General features: G+C 40.8%; 1 protein-coding gene across 10 annotated transcripts in view; it reads left to right on the top strand.

Moving 5' to 3' along the window:
• Nucleotides 1–26,092, top strand: part of INF2 (inverted formin 2) — a 125,110-nt gene that overhangs the window by 32,949 nt on the left and 66,069 nt on the right. For all 10 annotated transcript variants that reach the window (XR_013622378.1, XR_010983280.2, XM_068107081.2 and 7 more), the window contains exons 2-6: nucleotides 9,820–10,220; nucleotides 18,018–18,133; nucleotides 18,344–18,503; nucleotides 20,505–20,538; nucleotides 22,469–22,610. Coding sequence is in view for 8 of the 10 variants with exons in the window: in XM_068107081.2 (XP_067963182.2) it covers nucleotides 9,836–10,220; nucleotides 18,018–18,133; nucleotides 18,344–18,503; nucleotides 20,505–20,538; nucleotides 22,469–22,610 (837 nt within the window). In the remaining 2 variants the exon portion in view is untranslated. The remainder of the gene's footprint in view (nucleotides 1–9,819; nucleotides 10,221–18,017; nucleotides 18,134–18,343; nucleotides 18,504–20,504; nucleotides 20,539–22,468; nucleotides 22,611–26,092) is intronic.

Below are 26,092 nucleotides of genomic sequence, written 5' to 3'. Positions count from 1 at the left end.
ATTACCAATATTGGTGTTGCCCTACATTAGTTATTACCAATATTGGTGTTGCCCTACATTAGTTATTACCAATATTGGTGTTGCCCTGCATTAGTTATTACCAATATTGGTGTTGCCCTACATTAGTTATTACCAATATTGGTGTTGCCCTAAATTAGTTATTACCAATATTGGTGTTGCCCTACATTAGTTATTACCAATATTGGTGTTGCCCTACATTAGTTATTACCAATATTGGTGTTGCCCTAAATTAGTTATTACCAATATTGGTGTTGCCCTACATTAGTTATTACCAATATTGGTGTTGCCCTACATTAGTTATTACCAATATTGGTGTTGCCCTACATTAGTTATTACCAATATTGGTGTTGCCCTACATTAGTTATTACCAATACTGGTGTTGCCCTACATTAGTTATTACCAATACTGGTGTTGCCCTAAATTAGTTATTACCAATATTGGTGTTGCCCTACATTAGTTATTACCAATATTGGTGTTGCCCTACATTAGTTATTACCAATATTGGTGTTGCCCTACATTAGTTATTACCAATATTGGTGTTGCCCTACATTAGTTATTACCAATATTGGTGTTGCCCTACATTAGTTATTACCAATATTGGTGTTGCCCTAAATTAGTTATTACCAATATTGGTGTTGCCCGACATTAGTTATTACCAATATTGGTGTTGCCCTACATTAGTTATTACCAATATTGGTGTTGCCCAACATTAGTTATTACCAATATTGGTGTTGCCCTGCATTAGTTATTACCAATATTGGTGTTGCCCTACATTAGTTATTACCAATATTGGTGTTGCCCTACATTAGTTATTACCAATATTGGTGTTGCCCTACATTAGTTATTACCAATATTGGTGTTGCCCTACATTAGTTATTACCAATATTGGTGTTGCCCTACATTAGTTATTACCAATATTGGTGTTGCCCTACATTAGTTATTACCAATATTGGTGTTGCCCTACATTAGTTATTACCAATATTGGTGTTGCCCTAAATTAGTTATTAGCAATATTGGTGTTGCCCTACATTAGTTATTACCAATATTGGTGTTGCCCTACATTAGTTATTACCAATATTGGTGTTGCCCTAAATTAGTTATTACCAATATTGGTATTGCCCTACATTAGTTATTACCAATATTGGTGTTGCCCTACATTAGTTATTACCAATATTGGTGTTGCCCTAAATTAGTTATTACCAATATTGGTGTTGCCCTACATTAGTTATTACCAATATTGGTGTTGCCCTACATTAGTTATTACCAATATTTGGGTTGCCCTAAATTAGTTATTACCAATATTGGTGTTGCCCTACATTAGTTATTACCAATATTGGTGTTGCCCTACATTAGTTATTACCAATATTGGTGTTGCCCTACATTAGTTATTACCAATATTGGTGTTGCCCTAAATTAGTTATTACCAATATTGGTGTTGCCCTACATTAGTTATTACCAATATTGGTATTGCCCTACATTAGTTATTACCAATATTGGTGTTGCCCTACATTAGTTATTACCAATATTGGTGTTGCCCTACATTAGTTATTACCAATATTGGTGTTGCCCTACATTAGTTATTACCAATATTGGTGTTGCCCTACATTAGTTATTACCAATATTGGTGTTGCGCTACATTAGTTATTACCAATATTGGTGTTGCCCTAAATTAGTTATTACCAATATTGGTGTTGCCCTACATTAGTTATTACCAATATTGGTGTTGCCCTACATTAGTTATTACCAATATTGGTGTTGCCCTAAATTAGTTATTACCAATATTGGTGTTGCCCTACATTAGTTATTACCAATATTGGTGTTGCCCTACATTAGTTATTACCAATATTGGTGTTGCCCTACATTAGTTATTACCAATATTGGTGTTGCCCTAAATTAGTTATTACCAATATTGGTATTGCCCTACATTAGTTATTACCAATATTGGTGTTGCCCTACATTAGTTATTACCAATATTGGTGTTGCCCTACATTAGTTATTACCAATATTGGTGTTGCCCTAAATTAGTTATTACCAATATTGGTGCTGCCCTACATTAGTTATTACCAATATTGGTGTTGCCCTACATTAGTTATTACCAATATTGGTGTTGCCCTACATTAGTTATTACCAATATTGGTGTTGCCCTACATTAGTTATTACCAATATTGGTGTTGCCCTAAATTAGTTATTACCAATATTGGTGTTGCCCTACATTAGTTATTACGAATACTGGTGTTGCCCTACATTAGTTATTACCAATATTGGTGTTGCCCTACATTAGTTATTACCAATATTGGTGTTGCTCTAAATTAGTTATTACCAATATTGGTGTTGCCCTACATTAGTTATTACCAATATTGGTGTTGCCCTACATTAGTTATTACCAATATTGGTGTTGCCCTACATTAGTTATTACCAATATTGGTGTTGCCCTACATTAGTTATTACCAATATTGGTGTTGCCCTAAATTAGTTATTACCAATATTGATATTGCCCTACATTAGTTATTACCAATATTGGTGTTGCCCTATATTAGTTAGTTATTACCAATATTGGTGTTGCCCTACATTAGTTATTACCAATATTGGTGTTGCCCTACATTAGTTATTACCAATATTGGTGTTGCCCTAAATTAGTTATTACCAATATTGGTATTGCCCTACATTAGTTATTACCAATATTGGTGTTGCCCTACATTAGTTATTACCAATATTGGTGTTGCCCTACATTAGTTATTACCAATATTTGGGTTGCCCTAAATTAGTTATTACCAATATTGGTGTTGCCCTACATTAGTTATTACCAATATTGGTGTTGCCCTACATTAGTTATTACCAATATTGGTGTTGCCCTACATTAGTTATTACCAATATTGGTGTTGCCTTAAATTAGTTATTACCAATATTGGTGTTGCCCTATATTAGTTATTACCAATATTGGTATTGCCCTACATTAGTTATTACCAATATTGGTGTTGCCCTACATTAGTTATTACCAATATTGGTGTTGCCCTGCATTAGTTATTACCAATATTGGTGTTGCCCTGCATTAGTTATTACCAATATTGGTGTTGCCCTACATTAGTTATTACCAATATTGGTGTTGCCCTAAATTAGTTATTACCAATATTGGTGTTGCCCTACATTAGTTATTACCAATATTGGTGTTGCCCTACATTAGTTATTACCAATATTGGTGTTGCCCTACATTAGTTATTACCAATATTGGTGTTGCCCTAAATTAGTTATTACCAATATTGGTGTTGCCCTACATTAGTTATTACCAATATTGGTGTTGCCCTACATTAGTTATTACCAATATTGGTGTTGCCCTACATTAGTTATTACCAATATTGGTGTTGCCCTAAATTAGTTATTACCAATATTGGTATTGCCCTACATTAGTTATTACCAATATTGGTGTTGCCCTACATTAGTTATTACCAATATTGGTGTTGCCCTACATTAGTTATTACCAATATTGGTGTTGCCCTAAATTAGTTATTACCAATATTGGTATTGCCCTAAATTAGTTATTACCAATATTGGTATTGCCCTACATTAGTTATTACCAATATTGGTGTTGCCCTACATTAGTTATTACCAATATTGGTGTTGCCCTACATTAGTTATTACCAATATTGTTGTTGCCCTAAATTAGTTATTACCAATATTGGTGTTGCCCTACATTAGTTATTACCAATATTGGTGTTGCCCTACATTAGTTATTACCAATATTGGTGTTGCCCTACATTAGTTATTACCAATATTGGTGTTGCCATAAATTAGTTATTACCAATATTGGTATTGCCATAAATTAGTTATTACCAATATTGGTGTTGCCCTACATTAGTTATTACCAATATTGGTGTTGCCCTAAATTAGTTATTACCAATATTGGTGTTGCCCTAAATTAGTTATTACCAATATTGGTGTTGCCCTACATTAGTTATTACCAATATTGGTGTTGCCCTACATTAGTTATTACCAATATTGGTGTTGCCCTACATTAGTTATTACCAATATTGGTGTTGCCCTAAATTAGTTATTACCAATATTGGTATTGCCCTACATTAGTTATTACCAATATTGGTGTTGCCCTACATTAGTTATTACCAATATTGGTGTTGCCCTACATTAGTTATTACCAATATTGGTGTTGCCCTAAATTAGTTATTACCAATATTGGTGTTGCCCTAAATTAGTTATTACCAATATTGGTATTGCCCTACATTAGTTATTACCAATATTGGTATTGCCCTACATTAGTTATTACCAATATTGGTATTGCCCTACATTAGTTATTACCAATATTGGTGTTGCCCTAAATTAGTTATTACCAATATTGGTATTGCCCTACATTAGTTATTACCAATATTGGTTATGCCCTAAATTAGTTATTAACAATATTGGTATTGCCCTACATTAGTTATTACCAATATTGGTGTTGCCCTACATTAGTTATTACCAATATTGGTCTTGCCCTACATTAGTTATTACCAATATTGGTGTTGCCCTAAATTAGTTATTACCAATATTGGTATTGCCCTACATTAGTTATTACCAATATTTGGGTTGCCCTAAATTAGTTATTACCAATATTGGTGTTGCCCTACATTAGTTATTACCAATATTGGTGTTGCCCTACATTAGTTATTACCAATATTGGTGTTGCCCTACATTAGTTATTACCAATATTGGTGTTGCCCTACATTTGTTATTACCTCTGCCACCGAAGGTGGATGGAGGTTATGTTTTCACCCGTCTGTCTCTGTCTGTTTGTCTGTCTGTTTGTTTGTGAACAGGATATCTCAAAAAGTTGTGGAGTAATTCGGACAAAGTTTCATGGAGATCTTTGGTATGTGACACAGACGAAATGTTTATTTTGGTGAAGATTTATTTGAGGTTGTGTGTGGTGCTTTATTTCAGCCTAAAGGGGTAGTGACTGAGCGTGGAAGAGAAATGGAGATGTGTGTGTGTGTGTGTGTGTGTGTGTGTGTGTGTGTGTGTGTGTGTGTGTGTGTGTGTGTGTGTGTGTGTGTGTGTGTGTCACAGGAATGGGCTTTTGTTTGAGTGGTGCATGTTGTAAGGGTGGTGGTCAGTTTTTTTTTGTTTCTTTTTGTTTTTTTGGGTGTGTGAGTGATTGAATGAGGGGCTGTGGATTCTGGATGCAGAGGTGTTGCTGTTGTAGTCTGCGTTCGCACTGGCTGGGGGTGGGGGTATGTACGCATCCAGATGCAGTTGCTGCATGTGGATGTGTATGTGCCCCTGCTGGCCCACCTTAGCTGACCGTATCGAGGTTGAAGGGCCGAAACGGGATGATGCTGAGGACCTCGCCTGAGGACCCGGTCAGTGCGGCACACTTGTGACCAGGTGTGTTTTGAAATGATGTCTGTTCCCTTATTTCTTAAACATGTTTCCAAACCCCTGAACAAATTTCTCGACACTTGCGGTAACATTATTTTCACACTCTCAATGTCACAATAAAAACTTTCACTTTTTTATTAATCACATTACTATAAAAACATGAAGTAACAGTGCTTTCAGTGACCTCACGTCATACATCATGTAACATATACCCACCTGTCATTAGCTTGGGCGGTGGTGCATCAGTACCTTGGCCGGGTGAGGGACAGTGCTTGGACTATCAGACTTAGGCCAGTCTGATCCTTTACTAATGCCCAAACAACCCATTCTTGATTGAGTGAGCTCACTTGTTTGTGTACGTATGTACTTTACAATTCATGGTGGAGAGATCAGCCTTATGTAAATAAAAAGGAATGGAGTGCTGACTTAGACCTGGGTAAGGCCATTTTTAAGTCATCGATGCTGTCTGGTGTTGTTTTGATAGCTTTTTGTTTTTGGATAATAGCTTTTTGGGTCATTCGACAGTTTACTTGGTTTAGGAACTGTAATAACTTCCGCCTTTTTTCACATCTTAGGGATGATGCTGCATTTCAGGCAGCTCTTGATGACGTATAATCAATGCGTTTTTCACGATAGGATAAAGTGGAGGAGTTCCACATGAAATTTATCAGCACAGGAGGCTCTCCAAACATACAAGTCTTGAGTTCTGCTTCTATTCCAGCTACCAAAAAAGGGGATTTTTTACATACATGGTCAAGGCTCGTGGAAGAAGTCGGACAAGATGGATACATAATCAAAACATTTTGGAGGGGGTGGGGTGGTTCAACAGGTGTAGAAAAGATCATGGTTTTGGTTAGGGATGACCTGAGATGGTGGTGAACCACTGTCTTGAAGACCTGGAGGGACGAATGAGAATTGAGAGAGTGTGGAAGGTGATTGCACAAGTGGGATAAAAGAGGAATAATTGAGTGGAGGTTAGCAGTGGTTTTGGATATAGGCAGTATCACTAGGAGGGTGTTGTTGGTGGACCGTGTGCATCATGCAGATACCTGTGGGGGGTGGGGCGGGGGTTTGGTGGACAGAGCACGGAGAGGGCAGTGGGAGCAACCAGAAATGAGGCAGAAGAAGACAGGGAGACCACCGATCTGTCGGTGATGGCGAAGTGATAGACCCATAGGCTCAGCTTAATCGTGAGATAATCCAATGGTCTTGGAAGCCTTGGTTTCCACGGCATCAAGGTGAGCAAGATGTGAGGCAGGTGAGCCAGCCCAGAGGGGAGAGCAGGACTCTATAAAGCTGCAGATGAAAGCCTTCTGGGTGGATAGGAGCTCAGCTGTGCCAAGGAAGGACTTTCCATAACAGAGGATGCCCAGTCGGCATCTGGCTTTGGATGGTAACTTTGAAATGTGGTTTGCCCAAGAGAGTTAATGGCTGAGAGTGAGGCCCAAGAGTTTGAGTGACTGAACCTTTTTGAGATTGTTGTTGAGAAAGTAGATGGGAGGGTTTGCAGAACGGTCTTTTCACAGAGAGAGAGTGTGTGGGATTTCTCAGGATTGAAAGACATATTTCAAGTGTTCGACCAGTTTGTGGTTTTGTCAAGGCCTGAAGAGAAGGAAGAGGCTGCTGCTTGTCTGCCTGTCAGAAGGATGAATGACGTCATGGCAGAGAGTGGAATCATCAGCAAAGAGATAATTAAAGAGGATTTTCCAGAGAGTCAGTGAGATCATTGATGAAGATTAGGAATAGGATGTGGCCTCGAACACTGCCTTGGGGTACTCCAGCCTTGACAGAGAGAGGAGAAGAAAGGATTCTATTGAGAGCCACACGTTGGCTACGAGAGTGAAGGAAGTCAGTAATCCAAGAGTGGAGTTAGCCTTGGATTCCATAGGCAAACAGTTTGGAGAGTAAGGTGGGATGCCAGACTGTATTGAAAGCTCGAGATATTTTAAGAGGGACAGCCCTGATCGCATGTCTGACATTGAGGGCCTCCATCAATTGTTGGGAGAGGAGAAGCAGCATGTCCAAGGTACAGTGACTATGTCTGAATCCAAATTGGTGATCTGAGATGAGGTTGTTGGAGAAAAGGAATTAATTTTATGTGAACTGCGATGATGGATTCCATGACCTTGCTGATGATTGGAAGTAAGCCAATTGGCCTGTAGTTAAGGCCGAAGGGGATCTCTTTTTGCACATCTATCTATAATTCCAGTAATCTCTGTACGTCTGTACGTTTGTACGTCTGTTTGTCTGTGACCGCTGTTTCTCGACAACCACGGGTCCGATATACTTTTAACTTGCCAGGTATATTGCTGGGGACCCGAGGATGTGCCTTTTCAAGGTTTCATATTAATCGGACAATTACTTACCGAGCTATGTCCAAAAAACGATTCAACCAATCAGAGAGCAGCGAACGATCGCGTGTGCCGAACGTGGAGGACACACTCTGCCTCGGATGGCACATTTGAGAGCGTATTCATTTATTTCACGTTTGCAAACTATGTTGGCGTTAAACTATGTTTTAAAACTAATAAAACCGAATTTGCGATTCATTCGCTTTCCTGCGCGTTTGTGCACGCGATGGCGATTTCTTTACCAAACTCCGCAAGCCGTTCGCTTTGGACCAAACCATTGCATGTAAATAGAGGGGGGGGATTGTCACCGTACTCGCAAGCCGTTCGCTTTGGACCAAACCATTTCATGTAAATAGAGGGGGGGGATATAATTTTAGATATAGATATAGTACGGGCAATGCCCTAGTTTTATGTAATGCTGTGATGTTGGCTGATTTCCAAGCAGATGGAAGATGACCTAGGCCCTAGGGTAAACAAGCATTCTGAGTATTGCGCTGCAATACATGTCCCCTATCAAAGTTCAAAATGCCATAACTTTGTCAAAAATGATCCAATATGCAAATTTATGCACGGTTGATACTGGTTTTCAAACTTGATCTGAGGTATGCTGAGACACGTGTGTGTCACGCCTCGCCTCGTTGATAAGCCTGCAAGGTCGCTCCGTGGACCAGCCTGCACGTATTGCACTGTGTGAATTATATAAATTATTACCAACTCACGGTCTGAGGTACTGGCGATTCAAGAGATATCCATTTTTAAAATATTTCCGTTTAATTAATGATATCTGCCAAACCAAAAGGACATTTTAGTAGACTGATATGCTGAACAGATTTGTGAAGTTTCCCCTCGATTGGATCAAAAATGAGGGAGGGGCTCGGTTTTAAAGGTTCATGCCTAAAAACGTCATAACTCTGAAACCATGTGACTCATGACGTCATGCTCGCTGACTTTTTTGTTCGTCATGGGTATGCGATTCTGTCTGCAAAGTTTGGCCTCGATCTGTTCAGCCGTTGCAGAGAAAAAGGGGTTTTCGTGTTTTCACGAAAAACAATATGGCGGCCGAACCACGTGACCTGTGACGTCATAATTACCATTAAAATATTCTACAGACCGAGTCCCCCCTACGGTGAAAATTTGATCTCAATCGGTCCAATTATTGCAGAGAAAATATTTTTTAAAGGAAATTAAAACTTAAAATGGCACTGAGTTCACTGAGCACTGATCATCAGAATTATCAGAATTACCAAAGTTCAAAGTGCCATAACTTTGTCAAAAATGATCTTAACGTCGTGAGGTTCGAACTTGATCTGTAACTTATCATGAGGAAACCATGTGCCAAGTTTGAAATCATTAGCATTAAGAGTTTAGAAAAAAAGTCCGGAAAACTGTTCTTTGCGTGACGGACTGACGGACTGACGGACTGACGGACTGACGGACTGACGGACTGACGGACTGACGGTCTGAAGGACTGACAGACGGAGGGACGGCGTGCAAACCTATAGTCCCCTCCGGTGTACACCGGTAGGGGACTAATAACATGATGAAAAGGGCAGAGAGTGAATGTTAGTCATTGTGTGCAAGTTGGTTGGTGCATACATAGTGAGACATGAGATCACTTTGTCTTACACAGTCTGCAAGTGTTGTTCCACTACTGCTGGTTTCTCTGCACCTCCACTTTGGACGCTGGGAGTTGTAGTCCCTACAATAAATTTTGGATTCCCATTGTTCAATTCCTACCTAATGTTTCATTATATAAGAGTTAGGAAAATTGGGGAATATTGAAAGATTTAAAAAATCCTGCTCATCTTAAAGGACAAATAATTGTATTACCTTTTACACAAGTCCGGTGGCTGATCTCTGCTGTCATCATAAGTGCGGTATAAATATCTTGTCCTGCTCTAGCTGATATTGAGAATTGCAAGTTTACAAAAGCACCAGCAACATTTGACTGATGATGATGATGATTATGATTATATAAAGTGGGCAATTATAACACTGATCTCAAATATGAGACCTACTTTGCATATTATTATGATTTTGGTATTAAAAACCCTCAACTTTCCTGTCCCTTCTTTTGCAGTTGGTGTTTGTGAATAATGGTGACACACAGCTCATGGTCGCGTGTTGCCAAAGCCCTGTCGTTGGGTCAGCACGAAGAATCTGATTGGAGCCTAGAGAATGCTGAACCTGAGCTGTGCGTGCATTTCTTATCGATTCCAAGCAGTCAGAACTACAGTGGTCTCAGGCAAAGGCTCATGTCTGCTAATGGTAGATGGATGCAAAAGTTTCTTGACCTCAATGGTCTGGATATGCTGCTAGAAGCGCTGAGCCGGCTCACAGTGCGGAACGGTGTCGGAATTGGCATCTACGATGCATACACCCAGCTCGAGTGTGTTGGATGCGTCCGTGCAATTTTGAATTCCCAGGAAGGTTTGGAACATCTTGTGTGCCGCAAAAAGGACACGCGCAGGCTCTTCTTAGGTATGTATAAGGAGATGTTTCACCAAAGTTTACTTATTGGAGCAGAATATCTAACTGGCCACTCATAGCTGATATAATTGTTCACATTGGATGTACCCTGAGATACTGACCGAATGACAAATTGACAATTGATGTTTTTCACAGTCGTTTCCATTACATTAAGACTTAAATTGCATTCCATGTCAACTTACCAAGTTGATTAATTAGTGAGTGTCTCAGGTTTTTTATTTTGTATACAAAGTCGAGGCTCATGTAAGAGCTAACACATTAAACACAAAAACCATAAACAGACACATAAAACATATAATAAAGGGAGGGGGAGAGAGAGGGAAGCAACACAAGCACAACGGTAGAGAACAAGGACATCGGGAGATCTGTGTAAGGGAGAGGGCTGGGAAGGAGGGAACGGGGGAGGGGCACATGGTATAAAGCAAATGAACACTACTAGGAATTTCAGGAACGAAGTGGGAGATTGAAAGAGGTGGATTTTGGGTGTATTAACGGGGGTAGAAAAGATCAAGGTTTTGGATGGGGAAAGATAAGAGATGGTAGTGAACAGCTGTTTTAATGAAAAAGACTTCTAAAAATAAGTTTGAGTAAATAAACTTCAAGTGGTTTGAGGGTTCAAATCCCTAAATATAGGGACAATACCCCTGGGTGCTCGCCTGGTAGAATAAACTAGTATACTACACCATCTAAAGGTATTTTCAACAGTCTCATGGTATTTTAAACCAATTTCAATGGTTGCTCGAAGACAGGGCAGCATATACTAACGTAATCATAAGGTTTTAAACAAACAAACAAAAAAACTTTTTGGGGGGGCAACCACCCCCCCCCCCTCCTCATAAACTCCCATAAATCCCGATTTTTCTAATGCCGTAGACAAACATTGGTAAATCGTGGGTGATGAAGGTTGTGGCCAGGTTTCATCAAAATTGTGTGTGTAGTTACAGAGAAGAATGCAAATACCTATTTTTGAGAGGGGATGAGGGGGGGGGGGGGTCAAACCTGGGCCCACGTTAAACCCTGTAGACCACCCCAGACCCCGATTATTTTAATGCCATGAACAAACTTGAGTTGCAACATACCAAATATCATTTCTCCCAAGTTTGGTCACAATCCCATCAGCAGTTTCAGAGAAGTTGCTGCAAGTGTTTACGAACTGACGGACGGATGATGCACCATCGCATAAGCGATCCGGAGCTATGGTCCAAGTAAGCTAAAAAAAAAAGGGGGCCACACCTAATGCAAAAGCACTTGCAGATCGAGTATTCTATTGCTGTTTTCGGAACTTCATGGATCGGCAGCTTTTGGTTGGCTTTAGTGCGGTCAAACTCACTCAGCATTCTTGCCTTCCGGCACACAGCATGGGGTGGAATGTTAGACACGACTCGGAGCCACTGCTGATGTTCATTTCAGTGTACCACTGATGTGCCACACGGCTGTCCAACTTGGGCTTAAATCTGTGAGCTGAAAGATGTAAGGAGACGAATAATATCTTGCCACTGGTTCAAGGTATGTAACTAAAGTTTGACTTACTGGCTAACTGTTCATAAAGCTTTTAGAATTTGCCCTGATAAACAGTTGCCCCTTTTGATGTTATCAATTTACAGGCATCTCAAAACATTTTTTCTTGCATCATGGGGTTTTAGGAATTTGGGGATTCACACTATGTGGTCAAAGGAATTCCATACAAGTTTATAACATTTAGGTATCGGTCTGTCCCCAAAAAACGATCACGTTTCAACCCAGCCCTTGTGGTTATATTTTGTTAAATATTCTAGAACCTGCTGTATCAGACAGTTGGAAACATGGTCACCAAACTTAGTAGCCGGCGAAGCCGGTGTTGTCAATGAACGCGTACGTATTATGTTGAAAAAACAGATTATGCTGGATCCCTTGTCTTGAGAATTTCGAAGCTTTGACGCACCAAATCGCTCAATGGAGGCCGCCATCTTGCGGATGCGGAAGTATGCATAACAAATTTGAAAAAGTTCAATAGGAGTTTGTTTCACCCGTCTTTGTTTGATTCACAATCTTATGCACCTCTAACTTGTAATTAAAATACTTTTATAACCAACCTCGGCCCACACGGGCCTGGTTATCTTAAACGAAAATCGTCACCAAATACCGGAACCAATGAGATTCGAGCATTTGAAAAAATGTTTCAAAAACCAAATCACTCAATGGAGGCCGCCATCTTCCGGATGCGGAAGTATGCATAACAAAATTGCGAAAAAGTTCAATGGGAGTTTGTTTCACCCGTCTTTGTTTGATTCACAATCTTAGGCACCTCTAATTTGTAATTAAAATACTTTAAGACCAACCACGTTATCTTCAACAAAAATCGTCACCAAACACCGGAACCAATGAGATTCGAGCATTTGAAAAAATACTTCAAAAAAGCTTATTACGCGTTTCGGAGGCTGAAAACGGCGTCAAATATTCTAAAATTGACGAAGAATTATTTTTTAGAAATCTCGCGGCCGTAGGGGATAGTTTTTCACGGCCGGAAATATCCGAAGTTGAGACGGAATTCACAGAATTAATCAAGAAGTAAATTTTATCAATTTTAATCTCATCCAGAATGCAAATGGTGTCATTTTAGGTCTGAATTTGCGAAATTTTGTGAGCTGACCAATCAGCGATCAGTTTAGGTCAGCCAATCAGCGCTATCGACACGGTTTGATTAACGACAGTCACACATTGCCATTGAAACGGCGCTATCGTCTGATCTGTCGGCACTGATCTTACTGCAAGCTAACTTCTACTGGTGGAGGAAGCCGCAGTGCCCGGAGAGAACCAGTCCTGACAGCAACTGAAGTTAGAAGACTACACACATACTGTGAAAACGTATATTAAGCCCAGTTAAAATTTCTTAAAATAGGCCCTAAGCTGGCACATCGTGTAGTTACTTCCTTAAGCTTCTTGTGACATTTATTGTATGTAGGTATTGGGGAGGACTGTCTGCTCTTCTCTTTTACCAAGTCTTACCAGGTACGGTACCTACTACACCTACCTACTACCAACTATCTAACCCACTGATGCCATCGTGATGGGTAAAATAGTGGCAAGAGGCTTTGGCTTCGCCGGCTCATTGCGGCTTTGCATTCGGATACTTGTAGCATTATGTAATGTCCTCCCTCATGCTGGGAGGTTAGTAGTTCCAATTCTGATCCTGACCGAGTCATTCCAGAGATATAAAAAATGTTACGTAATGCTTCCTTGCTTGATACGCTGCATTTAGAAGATAGAGCAGGGTGGGCTCCCATTGATTCTTTCTCCTTATTCCCTGGGAAGCAACGTCATTTCCCCCGAAGCTCAGCAGGTGTGTTTGTCTGAAGGCAGGTTTTGTCTCGTGTGATTGTCAGCATATGTGCATGATTTTTGTTGGTACTTCACAAGCCGTAAACCTTGTAACAAAAATACCATCGCTAACTGAACACAGATACTATTATGGCCCACTGCTATTATGGCCCATATTCTTGTATAATCCATGCACCCATTATGTACACATACATTGCCATTATCCGTAGCTTTATTTATTATTGATTGCCTATATTTCCCATGGCTAGTCGATCATATGTATGAGGTTTTGCATCGATCATGTTAAGCATCATGCATCATGTTAAGTGGTTCTGGAGATTTTTTACGTTTTTATTTTCAATCCAATATGGCCATCAGACCACGTCACCGATGATGTCATAAATTTCATTTTGCACTTACATCGGATTGTATATCAGATATTGAAGTTTCTGATTTTTCAGATAAGGATTTTGATTCAACCGATTATGGCTGGAATACCACTTCACCAATGACATCATCGTCATCACCCTATATACTCCATGGGGAGTTGACATATGCCAAGTTTCAATTTTTTCGTTGAGGGGTTTCGGAGATGTCCACATTTTTCCCTTTAATTCAATATGGCTGCCATACCATGTGACCTATGACATCAGAGTTATCAATAAAGTATTCTCCATGGGGAGTCGCTCCTATGTTTAAAGTTTTGCATTGATTGGACAAGCGGTTAGTAGTTCAATTGTGGACACACATGGACATGTGGACACACGTGCACAGACAGAGACGTAACAATAGTCTAGCAACCACTTCGGGGCAAGACTAATAAGTTTTCAATCATTACAGAACCATTAAAGACATGTGTCAGACCAATATATAGTATGTGCTTTCAATTCAATGCTGCACACTCAAAAGCAGTGAGCGCATTGTACAATGTACTTGGGATTCTGAAAATATCCTCTGGTATATAAGGAATTGAGCCACAAAGTTGAAATTTAGTACCAATGTATAACGGATGCATATGTTTCTTACTTGTGATCTTCAATATCTGAGGTAGTTGCCCCACATGGTCAACTATTCAAAATAATGAGGGGGATCTTTTTAGCATTTTCTTGTGGGTCTAGCTTTTGATTTTCATCTTACATTTTAACGATTTTATTGATTTATGCTTGTTAGGGATGTACATACCTAATATATAATACAAGTATAACATGGTGTTTCTCTTTCTACTTCAATGGGCACTGGATAAACCCGCAAATCTTGAAAATCAATAACAAAAGACTGAATTTTTGCTTTGAATTGCTTGTAACTTGAAAACGGACATTTAGAGTTCAGTGGCTGAAATTTATTTTCGAGACATTTCACCATTAAAGGAATTAGAATATTTTTTTACTCCATGAAAAGCTAGTGCTGTCAATTTTGGAACTTTGAAATTGTTGTGTGAGTTGGCATAGAATGCGCCAATATTTTGGGGAATTTTTTTTTTCTCTTGTGGCCGTGTCGCATTGGATAAGGTGTAATTGAGATGATGAGCCATAATAAGAATGTGAGTCGCTTTGCATCCATAAAACGCACACCCAAAGGAAATTTTTAGGAAAAGTTTGAACACCTTGTCCTTTAGAATACGATGCATGACGTGACGGATTACATGGGTATGACTTTCGGAACCTGTGCCATTTATGCTTGCCATGTGTACGACCACATTTCGGATTGTTTTGCCAGTAATTTGTACTTTTGAGTTGGTCATTAAAAATGGTTTATTAAATATTTTCCATTTAAATCTTTAGATTAGACTCTAAAGGGGTATCAGGGGTTCTTAACCTTTTTCCCTGTCAAGACCCCCAACGGATTGCCCACGATGTCCCCATACCCCCTTCGCCAGACTGTTGACTGACTAAGGTGCACCGAAGGTGCGCATACCTAGGGGGACTGGGGGCATGTCCCCCTAGAATTTTATTTGATTTCTAGGTGCTCTGTGGTGCATTCTGAGGGGTGTTTTTACTTTAATTGCCTATTTATTTGGATAAAAATTGGTAACTTATAATTTATTACGAGTCCCATACCCCCAGATTTTGGTCCCATACCCTAGGTTAATGACCCGAATATTAGAGCAATGAAGGAGTTTTATTCTGATGTGACATATATATATATATATATATATATATATATATATATATATATATATATATATATATATATATATATATATATATACATATATATATATATATATATATGACGTATTTGATGATACCCCGGCCCCACCCCGACCCCACCCTGGCCCCTCTCAAACCACAAATGAATGGTCTTACATCAGAAAAACTGATCACCATGGATACTAGTCCTTTTCTATCTGACTTCCAGGCCTTACACATCATTTCCACCTGTGGGTGAAATATAGTTTTTACCCCATGTAGGCAAAGTGAAAAGCTGTCATACAATTGGTTCACTTTGTATGTATGTCTGTCTATCTGTCTGTGTGTCTACAAACGTCAGTTTATGTTGTTTATGTAAATTGAAGAACAACTTGATTTCGATTGAATGTTATATTTTCAACACGAATTGGAAAACAAACCTGTGGTTTAACAATGTCTTTTATGACGTCGCTCTGAATTAGTCCCGATCGTACATGTGCAGAGAGTAGTGAGACGATGTTTTTTTTTACTGTCTGCCTGTCTGGCAGTCAAACAGGATTGAAAATCATTCTAAACAGGAAACTTACTGTTTTTCACAACGTCATAAAGGACACAAACAACAGGCACGAATAACTAATGTAATGTGTTAAATAAGGCGGTGTATAAGACACTGCATTTACAGCGGTAAACTTCTGGAATTAATTGTTTTTTAAAGACCTTCAAAATCTTTATTTTATTTCAATTGAATTATATATTTGAACACTGCAGAACATAAATCACATCTTTGCCACTTTCAGAACCCTTCCGTTTAGCGGTACATACTTGGACATGTCAAATAAGGTCGTGTACAAGACTGCTTCAGCGGCACGAAACTAAAATCATTATTTTATTTCAATATAATTACACACTTGAACACTGCGTGGGGGTAAAGTGTTCTATGAACTCTATTATTACCCTGCACTCGTGAAGCAAAGCAGGTTTAGGCATTCAATTGCGTACGTGCGTACATGTCTGCATTTTTGAAATTCATTTTCTCGGCAACCGTTGGTCCGTTTGACACGAAATTCTACCATAAGAGTGCCTCCGCCTGTATAATGTTTTTATTCATAATTATGACGTGATAGGTCACATGGTACGGACGGCATCATGGAAAAACGTTAGACCTCTATCTCTCAAAACCGTTCAATGGAAAAAATTGAAACGTGGCTCATTGTCGAGTACTCCCCCGTGGGGAATAAGATATGTTGATGATGATGATGTCATCGGTGCCTTCATTATGATGTCATAATTCGACAAGTACAACGCTTGATCTGATCAGTATGAAAAAAAAAAAATCCTCTGCAACTGCTAGTCCGACGGACACAATTTTCACCATAGGAGGGCCTCGTCCTGTAGAATATTTTAATGATGATTACGACGTCATAGATCCCATGGTACAGGCGCCATCTTGGAAAAAGTTCGCACCTCTATATCTCTGAAACCACTACATGGAAAAAATTATGACCTGGCTCATTGTCAACTACTCCGCATGGGGAATAAGATATGTTAATGATGATGTCATTGGTGCCTTCGTTATGACGTCATAATTCAACAAGTACAACACTTATCCGATCATTATGAATTTTTTTTCTCAGTAACTGTTGGTCTGATGGACACGGAATTTTCACCATAGAATATTTTCACCATAGACACGCCTCCTCCTGTAGAATATTTTAATGATAATTATGACGTCATAGGGCATGTGGTACAGGTGCCATTTTGGAAAAAACGAAAAACGTTGCACCTCTATAACTCCAAAACCCCTCTATGGAAAAATTTGAAACGTATCTCATTGTAAAGAATTATGTGGAATAGGTGTTAACGGTGATGTCATTGGTGCTATAATTATGACGTCATAATTGTACAGGGACAACGCTTAGTCTGATCAGTTTTAAATTTATTGAGCGTGATCTATGCAACAATTATATTAGAGAATGTAAATATATGATGTCATTGTTCACGTGGTCTGGCAGCCATATTGGATCAAATAAAAATAAAAAACCTTCAAAAACAGAAGAGTTGGCTTGCACCATGTTGACTGCGCATTGCGCAAGGTAAGTAGTATTCTATGAATACCATCTAGTTTTTTTTTGCACTGAAGACTTTTTGAAAGCGGATTTATCTTTTTGACTCCTCCATGTGTGATGGCTTATTATCGATCACTCTTTGGTGATTCATGCATAATTGCTCTGTGATTCAGCTCAAATATTCGATGAAATATGATCTCTGACCTTATTAACCACAGCTAAACTCTACTTGAGCTTAAACGTCAATCCTCTTACTGCCTCAACTGACTTTATGAATACTTTTTATCTGTTTCCAGCACTGGATACCACCAATGAGTTGGTGAAACGACAGGTATTCGAGCTGTTCTCTGCATTGTGTGTTTTTTCCAATGAAGGGCATGCCCTCACTCTTGATGCACTGGATCATTACAAGGTAAAAAAACAAAAACGATTAATCAAATCCCTCAATCACTCCCTGTTCTGAAGTTCTTTGCAGTTTCGGTTGCTTCTTCATTTCTTTCATTAAGGAACGATGGTTGATTGATTCAACGATGAGGTGAATGTGTTAGATTTGAAGGAAAAGATTACGTTTCAAGCTGGAACAGTTGGGGAATTCAACTTCCTTTGATTGCTCATTTTCCAGGTGTCCAGGAATCAACATTCTCGCTTCTCTGTGGTTCTGAGCGAATTGAAGACAGATCAGGTGGTGCAGTATCAGGACACATTGCTTGGATTTTTGAATGCCGTCATCCTTGGGACGAATTCTCTAAAAGGCCGTTTACAGATTCGTAACGAACTCTTCGGTTTGTTTTGAATTTTCTGCATTGTTAATTAAGGCTGAAATAAAGTTGTCACCCTTGGGCCTTGAGCATAGAGTTCCAAGTTAGATATTGCTTGCTTTTTGTGGCTGGAACTTGTTTTATTTTGAAAATTGGTTGTTTAGCCTAGCGGATAGCTTTTTGATCGTTGGTTGTTTTTTTGGATGTCACTGTACACACATCAAGGCTTGTGGAAGAGATCAAGGGGAGAGTATCATGGGTTATTATCCAGACAATCATGGGTTATATAGAGTGAACCTTATCTATAAGGTTGCCAGCATGAGCAGTGGAGCTGGCACACACAGCCTTCAGATTTCTACCCTCGCTCTGGTGCATCCCACCGCAAAATACTGTGCACCTGTCTGGGCTGCGGGCAGTTACAGTAAGCACCTTGACACTATCCTTAAGTCTGCAATGAGAATTGTGTCTGGCACACTGAAGTCAATTCCTCTAAGGTGGCTCCCTGTACTGACTAACATCGCACTCCCAGACATTCGAGGACCAGCACGAACATCCTGTGTGTACCTTCAGATACAATCCAATGCAGACTTGCCAACCAGGAAGAGCTACTGAACCTTCCAAGATTTTGACTGAAGTCACAGAAACCATTCTGGATTGGGGGACCTGTAGTGGCCAATACTAACGATAAGGAATTGTGGTGGCAGCAATGGGAAAAGGCATTAGTTTGAAATGGTCAGCTAATCCAAGATCCCACAAAGGAATCCCCAGGCTTTGACCTACAGAGACAATAGTCTCGTGGTCTTAACTGACTGTGAACCCTACATGCAATGACCGCTCATCATATGTATAAATGGAAGCAAACTGATGGCAGTACGTACCTGTGGCCATCAAGATCAGATAGTACTACATGTAGTAAATGACTGTGTGCAGAGGAGATTCTGTGGGTCCTTTTTCAGACCTACACATGCCCACTGACGCTGCAATCAAATGGTTCTCATTGCTAGATCTTCAATTACAATTGTCCACAAGATCATACAAAAGAAGAAGAAGAATCCAGACATTGGGTCAAATAACAGATTGTAGATGAGGTTATTGAGGTAGGAAAAAAATTTTCCCCCAAATTATTGTAGGTGTTCATTGGTTAATTCGATTAATTGGATATATTTACCAATGCATCCAGAATAGGAAAATGATTGGATTTCTGAGTTTGGCTTAAGCTTTCCATTTTTGACAGTAACGAGCAGGGGTACCCGGCATTGTCCATTTCTGTTCTAATCCTGTTGGCATTTTGAAAAAAACAATTTTATCCTTTTTTCGTTTTTCTTGTGGGGGCCTAAAACACTTCCCGAAACCCACTAAGGCAGGGGTTCCCAAACCCAGGGTCGTGGCCTGAACGTGGGTCACGAGGGCCTTCTGATGAGTCGCGGATGACTACGCGCAGCTTGATCTTACAGCGATATACCGTATTCAAGAGTTCGCAGCTCACCAACTTCTCGCAAATCCCGATTTTGAGGGGGTTTTTCTCATCTAAAGTGTTTTCTCCATCACTTTTTATGGTCGATACCAGTACCATCTGGGTCCCAAAGGGAATGTGATTTCAACTCCTGGGTCATGGACAAAAAGTTTGGGAGACTATGCATTAAGAAATGTTTTCAGGGATCATTTAATATTACCTTTTGCATAACTACGAATGCTTAGGAACCAAAAATTAAAAGTGAGAGAGTGATTTAAAAAAAAATCCAACTTTTTTGTTTTCATTAATTTCCAAAAAAATATGTCTAAAAGACAATTTATTTATCTTTTGCCTGAAAGGATTCACTGATGCATCTCTGAAAGTTTGACGAATCCGCTTGGCCATCTCTGAGAAAAATGGTGACACAGACAAACATCTTTTATTGTATCGATTTTGCATCAGCTCATGCAAAATGGATCGAAAAAATTCTGTACCAATGCTGGTGATGCATTTGTTAAATGATTCATCCAGATCTTAATTTTGGCCTTTTGTCCCTTTGTTCCCTATCACAGCTTTGGACTTGCTTGAATGTCTCAACACACTCAGGTGAGAACAAATATGGTTTGGGGGTAATTTATAAAGGTTTTAATCAACAGAGAAAAGCTCAGTCAGCAATTCTTATGATCTGTAATATTGGAGAGATTTTAACAAATTTATTGTATATTCATAAATGTAATGATTTAAAGGTTGATTGGCTGTTGTTGGAATATAAAAGGGTTGTGATGCTTTGATATAAAATAAAAATTCGTCTTCCGTCTCCTACCGATCAGTCTCACGTGGCACGGACTTTACCACCTCTCAGGAAGTGACATGTTATGCAGCAGTGGCAGCTCACAGAGAGGAGCCATAACCTATGGCACTGCATGTTAATGTCTTGTTTGGTCCGTACAATGGCTCGAATTCTCCAATGTTCCTCGATTATAGGGTTGATCTAATGCAGGTACAAGGACCTCTAAATAATACATCTCTTCCAGAGGATTGGTGCAGAAGACTATTTTTGTGAAACCTGTAAAAGGACAACATGGAAATGTGCAATTTGCCAGGATTCAATGTCATGTTCTGGGTGGTTGACCTTATTATTATAATATATATATATATATATATATATATATATATATATATATATATATATATATATATATATATATATATATATATATATATATATATATATATATATATCGTGCATTCAGAAAGTATTCAGACCCCTTCACTTTTTTCACATTTTGTTATGTTGCAGCCTCATGCTGAAATCGTTTAAATTCATTTTTTCCCTCATCAATCTACACTCGATACCCCATAATGACAAAGAGAAAACAGGATTTTAGAAAGTTTTGCAAATTTATTAAAAAGAAAAAACTGAAATATCACTGACATAAGTATTCAGACCCTTTGCTATGACACTTGAAATTTAACTTAGGTGCCTCCCATTTCTGTTGATTATCGTTGAGATGTTTCTACACCTTGATTGGAGTCCACCTGTGGTAAATTCAATTGATTGGACATGATTTGGAAAGGCACACACCTGTCTATATAAGGTCTCACAGCTGACAATGCATATCAGAGCAAAAACAAAGCCATGAGGTCAAAGGAACTGCCTGCAGAGCTCAGAGACAGGATTGTGTCGAGGCACAGATTTGGGGAAGCCTACCAAAAAAAAATTCTGCTGCATTGAAGGTTCCCAAGAGCACAGTGGCCTCCATAATTCTTCAATGGAAGAAGTTTGGAACAACCAGGACTCTTCCGAGAGCTGGCCGCCCGGCCAAACTGAGCAATCGGGGGAGAAGGGCCTTGGTAAGAGAGGTGACCAAGAACCCGATGGTCACTCTGGCTGAGCTCCAGAGATCCTGTGTGGAGATGGGAGAAACTTCCAGAAGGACAACCATCACTGCAACACTCCACCGATCTGGGCTTTATGGCAGAGGGGTCTGTTTGGGCTATACAACAACAACACCAATAACAACGAAACTCTCTACCTGTACTCAAGTCCACACTATAGCCTGAGAGTGTCAGGAGGGTGGCGGGAGTGGTAGAGGTTAGTTTGGTAATTATATAGGACATTAGGACAAGTGCATGTTATATGTGTTCTGTTGTTGAGGATCCATGGGTCCTGTGCCTCCTTGGTGTAGGTGATATTATTTTAAATATTTTTGTACAAAGGGCCTATGTTTGCATAATAATTTAAATGGTTATTGGTAAGGCAGCACTCTTTGTTCATAGTCTTGGGCATGGGATCCCACTGGAATAGCAAACCATTGGTTCAGGTGCAAACTAGGGTCACGTGACGACTGTTTGCACCTCCCAGTTAGAATTCGACCTAAAAGGTTGCTCATTGATTCTGGGTCAATTAAGTCCGGTGCGTACATGGTCCACAAACACTCATACATGTTGCAGGATCATTATCATCATCATCAAACCAAACTCTATCAATGGTTGCTTTTCATCAATAAACAACCCGAATCATTGCTCCTCCCAGACACGAAGACAATGAAGATATTCTGATACAGTGTGACACCTTCACTGATTGCAAGGAGGAAGACGAGCTTGAGCTGGTGCAGATATATGGAGAGACCGACTTCTACAGCCATGAGCAGCTTTTCTCTGCCATCTTTGACAAGGTGCTGTAAAACACGAGTAAACTAGAAAGCATCTCAACATTCAAATCCTGTCCGCGTCTGCTTTGTACTTAAAATAAACTTGACAAAAACACCAGCTAAAAGAAAATGTACATTTTATTAAAGAGTTTTCTCCATAATCTCATAATAAAGCTTTGGTGAATGTTTGATGACAAAAGCTCAAATGGTAAAAACAAAAGGTTTTGGCTTGGACAGACACACTGAAGATCTGAAGATCTCTCGATCGATCTGAAGATATCTCTCTCTCTCTCTCTCTCTCTCTCTCTCTCTCTCTCTCTCTCTCTCTCTCTCGCCCCCTGCTGGCTGTCGGTGTGTTTGGGCACGGCAAGATGGTGGCTGTGCATGTGTGGTGAGGTACGAGCTGCTCTGCTGTTCTACTCTTTTGTCCCTTTCCACGTCGTATCTCACCTTTTCCTTCCCCCTGTTCGTTTATCTTCACATCCTTACTCTGCATTTGTGCCCCAACCCCTCCCCTTTGATCAGACCCAACACTTCGGGGCTTCGGCCTCCCCCATCCCCCTCTGCCTCCCTTTTCCCTCCTCGATTCCCTTTTCTTATCTCGTTTGTATTTATATTCACTCCGTGTCCTTTGTTTCCTTTTCCTTTTCTGAGAGAGAGAAAGAGAGCCCGCAGCTGTTTGTGGATAACTTTTGCATTAATCGGCGGCCCATCCCGTCCTCCGGCTGATCGCTTTTTTCTCCACCAGCTGTGTTTGTTTTCGCCTTTGAAAATCTGTCTCGGCTCGTAATTAATTAATCACTGTTTGAGAGCGATATTCACTCTCCCGTCCTCGTCCCCCCCCCCCCCCCGGTCCTCGTCCACTCCCCCCCCGTCCCTCGTCCCTCGTCCCCCGTCCCTCGTCCCCCGTCCCTCGTCCCCCGTCCCTCGTCCCCCGTCCCCCGTCCCTCGTCCCTCGTCCCCCGTCCCTCGTCCCCCGTCCCTCATCCCCTGTCCCCCGTCCCTCGTCCCCCGTCCCTCGTCCCCCGTCCCTCGTACACCCGTCCCTCGTCCCCCGTCCCTCGTCCCCCGTCCCTCGTCCCTCGTCCCCTGTCCCTCGTCCCCCGTCCCTCGTCCCCCGTCCCACCCCCACCCTCGCCCCTTGTCCCCCCCCCCCTCGTCCCTTGTAAATCATGACTTCGTTTTCGCGTTACGCGGCATATGAAGCGTTAACTCGTAGACATGGCGTCGTTTGTGTCCCGCCGAACGAGGTCAGCGTCGAAGACCTCGTTATTGCTGTGGGCAACATAATCGGTATTGATAAAGTTCGTGCAGCCTTGCGAATGAACAAACGTGTCGTTATTTTCGTATCCGAGGCTGAATTGGTTCACGAGATTGTATGTACAGGATTATCGACAGATGACGGACATTTCGTACTCGTGTCCCCTCTCGACACTCCAGCCGTTAAGGTCATCATCTCAAACTGTCCTCCATTCCTGAAGAACGAGAGACTGGTCTCCGAACTATCTCGTTATGGTACTGTGGTTTCGCATGTCACGATGTTACCTTTACGTTGCCAGGACGACCGGGCTAAACATGTGATGTCTTTCAGGAGACAAGCTTATCTTGTACTTCCTCCTTCTAACGTCGAAAGAACGCTGAACATTGTTTTGAAATTCAAAATTGATAATCATGATTACCAATTATACGTAACCACTGACACCTTGAAATGTTTTGAATGTGGTAAATTCGGACACCTGAAACGCTCTTGCCCAAAAACGGCTTCGTCGAACGATGGGACAAACCACGTAAACAACAAGGATTCTTCTTCTTCATCTTTTGCTTCGGCTGTGAAGGGAACATCTTCCATGTCCGGCAATGACGCTCAGCCTTCCCATCCCGATGATCCAAACAGCACAACGAACGTCGGGGATGGTTTCACCATTGTTCCGTCAAGGAAGAGAAAGACCTTTCCCGACGGTCATTTAACTCAGAAAAAGGTAGCATTTAACAATAAGCAACCTGTCGGTAACACCCCCCCAGTCGTGACCGATGCCACTCTACAAGGCTTACCTGGGACAAACCCTGTACCTACAGCTAACAAGTTCGGCCCCCTTTCATGTGAGGACATAGACGTTCCACATGCAGGGACTGGTTTACCTGTTAACAAATCAAATGGAATTGTCTCACCTGTTACGGACTCGGCTATTGGAAAGTCCTCTGATGATTTTGCTGAGACCACTGGTGATGAACCTGCTGAGACCACTGGTGATGAACCTGCCGAGACCATGGATGATGAACCTGCTGAGACCATTGGTGATGAACCTGCCGAGACCACTGGTGATGAACCTGCCGAGACCACTGGTGATGAACCTGCTGAGACCATTGGTGATGAACCTGCCGAGACCACTGGTGATGAACCTGCCGAGACCACTGGTGATGAACCTGCTGAGACCACTGGTGATGAACCTGCTGAGACCATTGGTGATGAACCTGCCGAGGCCACTGGTGATGAACCTACTGTCACTTTGGAAAATGTTAATCCTGAGCATGATGATGCTGAATTCCCGTCAGCAGAAAATAGCGAAGCTGTCTCAGTTACTGCTCTCACTTCATCACCGGGTGAAGCTGGAATCGCAGGAATCAATGTTTTGCAAGAGACTCCTATTCTGCTAGATACCGCCACACCATCGGAGGTTGTTGCAGTCGGGGGAAGCAACATCGCTGCATCTGCTGATGCTGTTTCTGTTTCACCAAATCCACAGATTATTGCTGTTATTCCTCAAAGCAATGTTCCCACGGCGGGAGAGCACACAGATGTTACAACTAGTGCAGGTCCGTGTGCCAATATTGATGACAGTAGTGACATGCAGGATTATACAAGCTTGTGTGATTCGGAAATTAAAACTGACTCTGACGAATCTGACCTGGAGGAAGCAAACAGCCAGGTGGAAGCAATGGAGAAGCCTACCAGTCTAGGTCCTACTTCCCCTGAACAAATACGACTTTTCTTGCAAAATACGTACAGGAAACGCAGTATAAACCTAACAGAATACTTTCCCGATTTACCGTCCTTCCTTGAGTGTGCTCAGGCTATTATACGCAGGCCTGACTTATTCAACTTTCGTCAGACACATTGTCACCGTTTAAGAAAATTGATCGCCAAGACGAAAAAGACTCTAAGTTAATTCATGGTGAGTTTCAAGATTGGAACAGTAAATGTCAATGGTGGTGGAAGTTCACTCCGCCAGATCCAGATCAAGCAGCTGATAAACGCAAACGGTCTCGACATAGCTTTGTTGCAGGAGACCCACGCCGTCAGATCTGTTCAGGCCCAGTGGCGACTCATTATGGATAAGGAGTGCTTTTTTAGTAACAGCTCCTCGTCTAAGGCAGGAATCATGTTTGTCTTAGGGAAACATTTCCAACCATCCTCGCTTCAATTTGCGAATATCATTGATGGCCATCTTGCCTCTGTGACCTTCTATCTCAATCAGGTCAAGTTTACAACCCTTAATGTGTATGCT

This window comes from Myxine glutinosa, chromosome 2 (genome assembly GCF_964187855.1).
Source record: "Myxine glutinosa chromosome 2, kmMyxGlut1.1, whole genome shotgun sequence".
In the NCBI taxonomy this organism is placed as follows: domain Eukaryota; kingdom Metazoa; phylum Chordata; class Myxini; order Myxiniformes; family Myxinidae; genus Myxine; species Myxine glutinosa.
Note: the sequence above shows the minus strand (reverse complement) of the source record. Positions and strands in the feature narration are given on the sequence as shown.